The 11,234-nt window shown below is 44.2% G+C and overlaps 2 protein-coding genes across 4 annotated transcripts in view; one reads left to right on the top strand and one right to left on the bottom strand.

Annotated features, from left to right (window-relative positions):
• The window catches only part of LOC136651950 (SH3 domain-binding protein 4-like), a 165,428-nt gene extending 160,670 nt beyond the window's left edge, over positions 1-4,758 (bottom strand). For all 3 annotated transcript variants that reach the window (XM_066629171.1, XM_066629103.1, XM_066629021.1), the window contains exon 1: positions 4,552-4,758. The gene's annotated coding sequence lies outside the window, so the exon portion shown is untranslated. The remainder of the gene's footprint in view (positions 1-4,551) is intronic.
• Positions 4,759-4,928: 170 nt separating this feature from the next.
• ARL4C (ADP ribosylation factor like GTPase 4C) lies at positions 4,929-9,557 on the top strand. Its single transcript, XM_066629558.1, has one exon. The coding sequence runs from the start codon at positions 5,592-5,594 to the stop codon at positions 6,168-6,170; it is 579 nt and encodes a 192-aa protein (XP_066485655.1). The 5' UTR covers positions 4,929-5,591; the 3' UTR covers positions 6,171-9,557.
• The last annotated feature ends 1,677 nt before the right edge of the window (positions 9,558-11,234 follow it).

Here is an 11,234-nt window from a genome sequence, read left to right on the forward strand (position 1 = left end):
CTTGGGTTGTGCCAATTCTGGTCCCAAACATGCTGGATGCAGTGTAGGCCCACTGGCCGGCCTGCTCCAGCACAAGTCAGGATTGCGCCCTAAATTAGTGAAAGGTAGCTTTAAATTAGTTGATGGTTATTCACTGCATGCTGGTGCTGTTTATGTACTGTAACATGCTGAAATGTCCACTAACTGCATGTTTTGTGTTGGAGGACATCTTCTTTCAGTTCCATACAGATGCTTTGCTCATACCAAGTTACTCCTCTGGTTTTCTACTATATGCCTTATGTGTTAATGCATCTCTCTTGTCCACCAGATGCTCCAAGGCTATGTGGGAGAATGTATGCTTTGCTCTGGCCATTTGAAGTGAAAAATCCCTGACTTCCTCCTATTTTACTAACCACTACCACCTAGCTTCTAAGATGCCCCAGCACTCTAAAAAGGGTGCTGAGAAATCCTAGGGCAGGAACCATTTCCTAAGATGCTTACTTGAAACCCTCTTGAAATCGGCACCATAACAAAAGCTGTGTGCACACTATTAGCTCAGGGCCCAATCCTATTTAACTTTTCAGCACTAATGCAACCATGCCAATGGGGCATATGCTGTATCCTGCAGTGGGGGAGAAGTCACTGAGGCCTCACCAAGGTAAGGGGATATTTGTTCTCTTTGTTCTCAATACATTGGGGCTGCATTTCCTCAGCACTGGAAAGTTGGATAGGATTGGGCACTCAGTCAAGGATCTTATATTCCTTATAATGCACACAGAACCTCCATGCATACATTTTGTTGTCTAGATATACGTACAATGGAATGCATGGCATAATCATGTATGAAATGTAGAAGGGAAATAAATATAAATGGTGGTCTGGTAATGGCCATTTCTGCCCAACTTTGCATATACGCAACAGGGATCAAATGTGTACACCTGTGGGCTGGGCAAAAATGTGTTAAATGTGTATTTTGTACTCAAGAATATGTTTCTGAGTGGATTCTGGTGAAGGATAATAACCATCAATACAACTAATCTGATTGTGTAGCTGCACTCTAAGCAGGAGTAAAAGCAAAGTGGCTAAACAGGGTTGTTGCAATATGTGTACAGTCCTCATGCCTATGTCACATGTGTGAACAATCATCATGCATAGAGGGGGAAGCAGAATTTGACTTGCTGGCCTTGCCCATGTGCATTCACAACTGGCTCTGAAGGCAAGGGGAAGGGGGTGCATTAAAACAGGTGTCCCTGTGCCACAACTTTTTTCTTTCCTGTTTGTTATTTTATCTGTGCTTTGTTTTTATCTCTTGTCTTTGTCCCTCTGCTGTTTCGGTCACCTTTTAATAAACGTCTTGTATATTTACTGCTTTACCTGCCTAGCATAGGTTCATTCAGGAGAAAGTGGGTTTCCAACACCTCTCAGACCATCATTTCACCAACTGTTTCATTTCTAATGACACATACCCATGTATGTGCACGCACAAACACAAACATGTTGGAGGTTCTCTGATCATCTGACTGAGACAGAGACTTTCACGTGGCCTCTCTCTGTCACTGGCTAGAAAGGTGGTGGGAATGCTGGTCTAATTCTAGAGCTGTGAATAAAGCTTGAATCTTTGGGCAAAGCTTCTTCTTGGGGTGCAATAAAACCCCAGGAATATGCTGACAGCATGGCTTTCTCATGCTGCCTTTGCACCTGAATTGGCCTTGCATCTCAGCATTGAGCCTTCATATGTAATAATAGCCTATAATGGTGAAGCAGCAGACTGCAATGCAGTACAATGCCTTCTCTTTGTTGACCCACTCCCAGACCCCAGACACATTTTCCTGAGAGTTTTTCAGAGTTAAGCTCTGTACAAGCCATGCCAATTTGAGGAAATATCTTTCATTTGCTTTTGTGCCAATGGAGTGGAAAGTGTGCCTGTTTCAAACTCTCTTCTATAATAGGTGGCTGAATTTAGGATAAAGCATTTCACCATTTTGCAGTAATGACAAAACCTCAGCAGGTGACATTGCATGCCTCATGTAACACAACATGATCAGTTAATTCTTTTTTCCCCTAGTCCTTACCAGACTCTTATTGGTATGTATTATCCTAAAACAGAACTACTCTTGCAATCATCTCAGACTTCTTCGTGTACAATTCAAAGTGAATTGATTCCAAATTTGAAGTCAGTATATTGTAAGGTGAAAGACCTTGGACGATTCTCTCTTTCTTGCAATAACATGTGAATATGTCATGTGCACTGAGATGGTTGAAATTCAGTATTTCACAGTGGCTTGGGAGAATTCCAACCAAAACAATGGAAACTGCCTACTTGTAACAAAAGAGAAGACCCCAAGATGAGGTCAATCTAAACAAGGATTACTGAATCAGATAACAGCCTCTAACTATGTGTGCACCACAGAATTAGCAGCCACAGAAAACTGCTACAGTTCATATGAAGACTGACACTGAAGCACCATTATTACTCATTTTATTTTGCACATTTATATCCCCATCTTTTCTCCAAGAAGCTCAAGATGGAGTCTATGGCCCCTCCCCCTCTTTTATCTTCACACAACATCAGAACCAGGGGACATTCACTAAAACTGAGGTTCAGGAGAGTTAGAACAGACAAAGGAAATATTTATTTACCCAGTGTATAATTAGTTTGTGGAACTCCTTGCCGCATGATGTCTGGCCTAGATACCTTTAAAAGGGGATTGGACAGATTTCTAGAAGAAAAGTCCATCACAGGTTACAAGACATGATGGGCCTGTGCAATATATGGGTATGTATGTCTTGAGTTTAGAAGTAGGCTACCTCAGAATGCCAGGTGCAAAGGAGTGGTACTAGGATGCAAGTATCTTGTTGTCTTATGTGCTCCCTGAGGCATCTGGAGGGCCACTTTTTGTTGAAAAATGGTATATTCTGTTAATAATAATAATTAATAATAAATCCTTCTAAATTTCTAATCTTGCTTATTTATAGAATATTGTTTCTTTCAGGCCTATCAGATCTACTGACTCATCTAATCCACACTTGCTTTATGAACACACCATTTGTCAGAAGAGATTACCTGTGGCTTCGAGTAACACTTATGGGCCCAATCCTATCCATCTTTCCAGCCCCAGTACAGCTGCAACGCAGCCCCTTGGCAAGGGAACAAAAGTTCATTTACCTTGTGGAGGCCTCCAGAAGTACCCTCCCACCACAGGATGCAGTGCATACCCATTGGCATGGCTACACCAGGACTGGAAAGTTAGATAGGATTTGGTCCTATGTTGTAGCAGTAGATGATGAAACAATTGCTTGAGAAACTGAGGCACTTCCTAGGAAATCCTTGAGCTTAGCAGTTGCTACAGATAGGACTAGTTAGGTCTGCTAAGAAAAATGCTTCTCTCAAACTGGATTTTAATATTTGAAGGTGGCTTGGTCAACATGGGTTGTGTACATTCTATGATCCTCGCTCACAAGAGTGCCAAATCCTAATTAATCAAGAGTATTATTTGATAATTGTTCTCCAAGTTGTTTCCTACAAGCTCACATAGGTACTTTTAATATGTAACCTGAAACTTGACTCATGTATTCCAAACCAGGATATAAGCTAGTTTCAGAAACATAAGGAAATGCACAGTACATTGTTTTTGTTTTTTTCTCTCTCTGCAAAGTAACTGAATAAAACTGAACATGCTTTATCTGCACCATCCAAAGTTTCTGCCTATTTGCTGATTCGGGTGTTTATCATAAAGGGCTGACATGGACAGTATTTTGTTGCCCAGAATGGCCATTTTGTTAACCAAAATGCTAGCTGAACACTTCTTCCCAATATGCAATTTTTTGATGTCCAGGGCACTTGGGGTGGGAGCATTCTATCTTGTGAGCCCTCCCCCACATTCATACTGGTATAATATAATAGACTTGGGCTGCCCACCTCACAGAAGACAGGGCAGAAGCATCACTGAAAAACAGCTCTAGCCCAAGTCTCTCTGGGCACCAAAATCTGGCACCATCTCCATCTTACTCACTGGTGTACAAAGCATGCCATACAAAACTGCCTGTCCCAGCCCCAGATTATCCCTTCTAGCCCCCATCATGCAAATCCTACATCTGTCAGGCCCCAGATCTTCCGTCCATCGCAGTGATTTTCAATCTTTTTCATCTCGTGGCACACTGACAAGGCACTAAAATTGTCAAGGCACACCATCAGGTTTTTGACAATTAGGCACACCGTGCTGCAACGGGGGGGGGGGTTCACACTCCCCATTGGCCTGTTAACTTATGACCTTCCCCCAAATTCCTGTGGCACACCTCTGGATCACGCATGGCACCCCAATGTGTCACGGCACAGTGGTTGAAAATGGCTGGTCTATCACCTCCCCTAACAGTTCTTTTAGCTGCCCTCATAACCCCTTCCCTTCCCTCTCCCACTGCCCCATTCTAAGAGGGGAAGGCAGTCCTAGCAACCAAGGGCAGCTGCTCCCCACTCTGGATCTGTCGCATTTCCCCAAATGCAGTCTCATACCATGGTAGCATCAAGTAAAGTATATCTAAAATAAAACATATATTGAACTGATGGGGACCCACCTGAAATCGGATTGCGACCCACCCAGTGGATCCCGACCCACAGTTTGAGACACACTGCTAAAGGAAGCCGCTAAAGGAAGAGGAGAGCGGCCGGTGGCTCCTTCAATGCCACGCCACTGCTGCCATCAGGCACTGGACAATCACGCCACCCCAGCAATGAGCGGGACGGGGACCCGTCCTAGCCAAAGAAGCCATCTGGTTAGACAGGCTTGCAGACACAGCAGGGTCTTTCATTAGAGTCCCCGCAGGCTGCAAGGGCGGGGAGGGGGTGGGCCTCCGAAAGGCGCACCAAAGAGGGTGGCTGGTTGGCCCGCGAGGCTCCCCCGTTGCCCCTTTAAAGCCCCCCTTCTCCGGGTCTCCGACTGGGCGTGTGACTGCACGCTCCGGAGAGGAGGAGGGGTTTGATGGATTGAACTGCAATTGCTTGGCTGGAGGCCGTCTGGAGAAGGCGCGATCGCGGCGGCTCTCGCGGGGGAAGGAGGTCCCCGTGGCGGGCGATGCGCAGGGCAGCCCGCGCTCCCCACCTGAAGAATGAGCGGCTCTGCGGCGGGAGGGCGGCTCAGCCCCCGGCCAGGCTGCCTGAGCAGCTGATCGGGCAGAGGCTCCTGTTCCGCCGGTCCCTTCGGCTCTCCAGCCAGGCCCGGCGCAGGGAAGGGCAGGCTTTGCAGGCGGCTCGCGCTTTGTTCTCCGCCCGGGCGCGCCTCGGGGCTGCTCTCCAGGTGGCTGCCGAGGAACGCTCCCTGGGCACCCGGGAAGCCGCCGCCTGCAGCCGGGCAGGCACATGGTGACTGGGGCTCGCTGGCTGGCGCCCTCCCGCCTCACCTGGGCGCCGGTGCCAACCTGCCTCCCTGCAGGGCCCGGACTGCGCTTGGTCCCCCGCGGCGCATCGGGGGTGGGGTGGCCGGCAGTGAGCTGGCATTTTGACTGCAGTCCCACTCGGCGCCTGGCGGGGATGGTGTAAGGGCAGCTGGAGCAGAGCTAGGACCAGGACCAGGTGAGGATTCGTCTGCGGTGCAGTGCTCACCCCATTCTCAGGAGCCATGGGAAACATCTCCTCCAACATCTCTGCCTTCCAGTCCCTGCACATTGTCATGCTGGGCTTGGACTCTGCTGGCAAAACCACCGTGCTCTACAGGCTCAAGTTCAACGAGTTTGTCAACACGGTGCCCACCATTGGCTTCAACACAGAAAAGATCAAGTTGAGCAACGGCACTGCCAAGGGCATCAGTTGCCACTTCTGGGACGTGGGCGGCCAGGAGAAGCTCCGGCCGCTGTGGAAGTCCTACAGTCGCTGCACTGACGGCATCATCTACGTGGTGGACTCTGTCGATGTGGACAGGCTGGAAGAAGCCAAGACCGAACTGCACAAAGTCACCAAGTTTGCAGAGAACCAGGGCACTCCCTTGCTGGTGATTGCCAACAAGCAAGACCTGCCCAAATCACTGCCTGTGGCAGAAATAGAGAAGCAGCTGGCTCTGCATGAGCTCACCCCGTCCACGACCTACCATGTCCAGCCAGCTTGTGCCATCATTGGTGAGGGGCTCACTGAAGGCATGGACAAACTGTACGAGATGATCCTTAAGCGCAGAAAGTCCTTGAAGCAGAAGAAGAAACGGTAGAGCAAGACACCAAAGGGAACTTGGATTCCATTATAGACCGATTCAGAGTTTGATTTGCTGGCTTTTCCTTTCAGGAGCATCAGATAAATTCTTGTGTCCATATACCTCTCCATGATGTCCCAGACCTCTTCATTGTGCTTATAGGATATAATATTGCTGGCTGGCACTTGGGATGCAGGTCAGATCTGTGCATGTCAGCCCCTTCCCCACCTAGTAAAGTCATCAGGAGCTTTATCATGGGACAAAGCCTCTATTTTGTAACACTCTAGCAGGACTAGAAGTTGGACATTGTGAGTTTACTAGTTGCTTCTGGCCCTGTGGACTAATATACAAGAGGCTCACCATCAGACTTTTTTTTTTTGCATTCCTCTGGAAGGTTTCATTATTAAAACAAAGGAAGAAACTATTGTGGGAGATGAAAGTCATGAAGATATTGATATAACAGGGCAGGACCCTGTTTCTTTTGGATTAAGGTTGATGCTCCCATCTCAGGATCTTAATACAAGGCAAATGTATGCATGAAGATCTAGTCTTGAGAAATTCTATTCCATGGAAAAAGAGATGCTGTGATGGGAGGGGGGTGGGGAAACTGATGCATATGAACATACATCTTCAGTGTGTATTGCTTAACTGTGGTTCTTCAAAGCCAGCCTTTGTAGGAACTGTTGTTTTCAATCTTGCAACAGACATTTCCATGGCATTTTGGGTTTGGCCATGTGCAGCATTATGACCAATATCAAGAAAATGTATGAAATCAGTGAATGGATGCTGCAACGCAACTTCCCAGAATGATTTGTGCATTTGAAGGGAAATGTGTCCCTGTCATTTCCGTTGGGTGTGAAGCTGTACATGGTGCTCCCTCCCATCAGTGGTACCAGAAGGTACCAGGTGGAGCTTTGCTCTGTTACTGTGTTGCCTTTGGAAGAGCTCCAAAAAGTGGGGCAAGAAGGGTGGTCATATGATCATCCCAAGGGTGGCACCAACGTGTTCTCGATTTAAAGATAATTCTGTATCTTGATGGCATTGATGCACTTGAATTGTAAAATCAGAGCCGGCTGGATCATTTGTGACCAGTGGCTACTGCCTGGTGCTGCATTCTAAGCATTATGCTAGAAGAAGATTTTATCTCTGCATAACCAGTCTACACACTGTAGCAATAACCAGGAAAACAGTTTTATTATACCTTCATTATTGTAATTGCAGGCATCCATCTGTTTCTTCAAAGTGAGTCCAATCAAAGTGAAATAATCTGGCTTGTATTTCAATTTGTTAGTCATGTACCATTTTGGTGGTTTTCATTAATCAGAGGCCCAGTTCACTGCAGCAATAAGGAATGGGCAAGGGGTAAGTAAAATAGCATTAGGCTGATGTTATAAGTATCAAAAAGGGTTTGGATGATAAAAAGGCCCCCCCTCCAATTGCCAAGTATTTTATTGTCTTTAAAAAAAAATACAAAAAAGTTGTGGCTGACAAGAGGAAATAAAAGGGCAGATATAGTCCCCCATTGTAAAACACCCATTGATTTGGACAATGCAGGAGAAAGCTACATTTTTTTACCAAGGACCTGATCCTGCAGTACTTAATGTTACAGTCTATACACACTTACCTAGAAGCAAATCTAATTTCAATCAGTGGTATTAGCTTCTGAGTACACCTCGATAAAATCAGGCTGTATTTTGAAAATGTATGCATACATACGTGAGAGTAAGCCTGTTAAAAATGGGGAACATTTCTGAGTGAACGTGCACAGGATCAGGCTACAACAGCCAATTACAAAATGAATATAGTCTCAGAAGGAAGAAGACCAGGGATGTGGCTTCATAAGGGGGGGGGCTTTCCCAGAACAAGTTTTACAGCTTTACAAACCCTGTAGCTAATTAGAAAGTCTGCTACAAAGGACATGTACATACTTTGTGAAAGAGTTGCATCTAGGGATTGCTGATCGTGGCTGAATTAATTTTTGGAACTTGGAATGTATATTCCAGAAAGGGCAACTGAACAAGCCTAAACTGACAAAGAGAGAGAGGAGAGGAAAGCCACAAATTCCAGAAAACTAATTCTCCCTTTCAGCAATGAGGTTTCTCAAAAGATTTTTTGTGGTGATCTCTTCTGAGAACCAAAGAAAATTGCCAACTTTTTGTGGCAGGGCTGTTGTACCTTTTACAGCTACACACTGGGCAAACAGGCAAAGTTTTTTCTTTTCCCCTCAGTTGTTGCATTTCCTTATCAGGAAACAGATTCACCTGCTGAACCTTGGCATGTCGTGCAGCTGTTAAAAGCACAGGAGCTCTTCCAGATAAGAAATTGGCATTTCCTGCAACCAAGCATTATTTACATGCCTTGAAAATCCTCGATACACAAAAGTAAAGATGTATTCATTGATCTACAGAGCGGGCTGGACCCATTGTTTTAAGGCACCATAGAACTGTTTTTAAATGGTTATTATTTCTTCCACCGATGGCTCTCTCTCTCAACTGTGACCTCATGACTGAGAGAGAAAATATATTTATTTTGACAGACAATTGAAGCCAAATGCTGTAATTTTTTTAAATACTGTTTCAGAACTAGAAAATACTGCTCAGATCAAACTCTGTTATGCCATAAAAATAATGTATGTTTGAGTTATTTTGTCATTGACATAAACTGGTTTTTGCAAATATAAAATTTAAACAGTTGTTCTATCATCTACCCTGCTTGTGCAGATCAAATTGCAAGGTGCTAAGTGACTGACCCAGTCAAACAATACAAGGCATCAAAATATGTCTCTCTCTCTGTTGGAACAATTTTAGCTGGCATAGGACCATGTAAGCTTTTTTGTTACATATTGCTCTTCATTAGACAGAGTGAAAGACTGTTGATCCTATAAGCTCTTCACTTCTGCCTGCTGGAAAGTTCTGTGTTACTGTGAAAGCTCTCACACGTGCTGTGGGACCCATATGGCAACTGTCTATTTCACTTAAAGCTAAGCATTTTTAAGCCTATTCCTAGCCTCACAAAGCATACGCACATACTTCTTTAATTGGGATAAATACATGGGAGATTGAATGTCATGTCAGTGCCAGTACAGTGCAGATTATACAGCTAGTTGTTTTCCTGTTATGAATTACAACATACCACCTTTAACTCTGTCTAAAAGCAGACCTGACTAAAATTTTTCATAAGGAAAGGATATGATCAAGGAAGAAGGTTTGGAGAAACAATCGCTAAAGATGTTGGCATTTATACCTGACCTCCTTTGAGGACAGATTCTTCCCATTCCCAGGTATTTTGTCTTCAAATAACATTTGAAGATTTTTAGCAGATGTTACAAGGTATCAGTCACATTTCACATGTTTTCTTCACAATGAGTCAATTAAAGTATTAAATTTAAGCAAAACACGTGTCCAAGTAGTGTTACGTTTTCATTTCACTTTGTTTTTTGACCCATTGTTCCTTTTTGTTTGTTTGTTTTTCTGATGCAGATGTGGAACTATAAAATGGAATTATTGAGGCCATATAGAATTTGGAGGAGGAGAGTGTTGGGGAAGGGAAGGAATCGTTATGATAAAAGTCTTAACTAAAAGCTGGAAGTTCTGGAAACATGGTGGGAGTACCACAGTAGACTTGAGTTTTTTGTTGTTTTTTTCCTCCTTACATAGTCTGTTGAAATTGTTTTGGAATATTTAGATGGACCTTTTGAAAGACAGGTTGTACACTTAAAGATAACTCTACACATTATAGTATTTCTGCGCAGGGGGCATTTGCATATCGAAATAAAAATGCAGTCTGCATGCAGAATATACCACATACTTGGGTTTTTTTCAGCAAGTACAGATGGTGTAAGATAGAACTCTCAGCTTCCCAGTTCATGTGCATGCAGTGAAAATGCTGCAAGAGTAATTGTGCTGGCCTCCCTGCTAGTGCCTTCTTCCTCCTGGCTGCCACAACATATGGTACGTTTGCGACAGCCATGTCTTGGGCAGTATGCAGGAGACTGGCACTGGTCTCAGATGGGGTTGGGCCGTAAGTATGCCTTACATGGAAATCTGTGTAAAGGAGCTCTGATACAATTTTTTAAAAAAATTTAAATAAAAATAGCTTTGCAAGGGATAGTTTAAAGCTGAAAAGTGATGGAGGAGAGGGAGTGCTCAACCTTTCTTCGAACCACAATTTCTCCACTCAAAATCACATCCCAACTGCTCCCTCATGTGATTAGGGAAATTTTAAAGCAAAATGAGGAAGTGAGGGGAGGGGCTAAGATGTACATACACATGTACAGAATTTGATGCATGGGGTTAGTATAAGCTGAACTCACCGGGGAGCAGTTATCTGAGCATGAACAAATCCCAAATCAGTTCACTCCCTGCTTTCATCCAGGAGTGAATCTGTGAAAATTAGGAGAGCTCCACGCACCACACACATATCCTATGAAAAATGATCATGTAAACAAAAGCAGGTTTGTTATCTCTGGTATGTAGTAATATGTGGAGTAGTAGGTTTTCCAGAAAGACAGTGACCTGTGAATGACCAGAGACAGTAAAATGGTTTTCCTTCAGCTTTCCAGGATTCTTTGTTCATCTTGTAGACAGGATTGCTGTCTCTGGAGAACAATTGTGAGATCTCTAAGGCTTAGATCATATAAACAAACAGCTGTTTCTCCCACCTGAGATATATTTTTCTAGAAACTTCTGCAAACAGATATATCCTGCAAATGCAGATTTTCCCTTTGCAGGAGCGGATTGGCCTCAGCCTCTTGGCCTCAGAAATCTACTTTATTTACCGTCATTCTCCTAAGGTCTAGGTAAAAGGTGATGTTGATGCAGCCTGAGTACAGAAGTGCATCTATGCTTTCAGACAACACTTTAAAAAATGATTTACTACTTATATAGTCTAAGTGAAAAGCTGATAACTTGTGAGTTACTACAAAAAGCATTCTTGTGCTGTATTTGGTTCTAAGTTCTGTGATGGAACAAGTGCAGCTTGCTCATTGAAGAACCATCTTGTCATGGATTTGTCTGCTATTGGTTCAAGGTAAACTGACTGAACTACAAGATCATAATGGGATGGAATGTAGCTTCATTAGAG

The sequence above is a fragment of the Tiliqua scincoides genome, chromosome 1 (assembly GCF_035046505.1).
Source record: "Tiliqua scincoides isolate rTilSci1 chromosome 1, rTilSci1.hap2, whole genome shotgun sequence".
In the NCBI taxonomy this organism is placed as follows: domain Eukaryota; kingdom Metazoa; phylum Chordata; class Lepidosauria; order Squamata; family Scincidae; genus Tiliqua; species Tiliqua scincoides.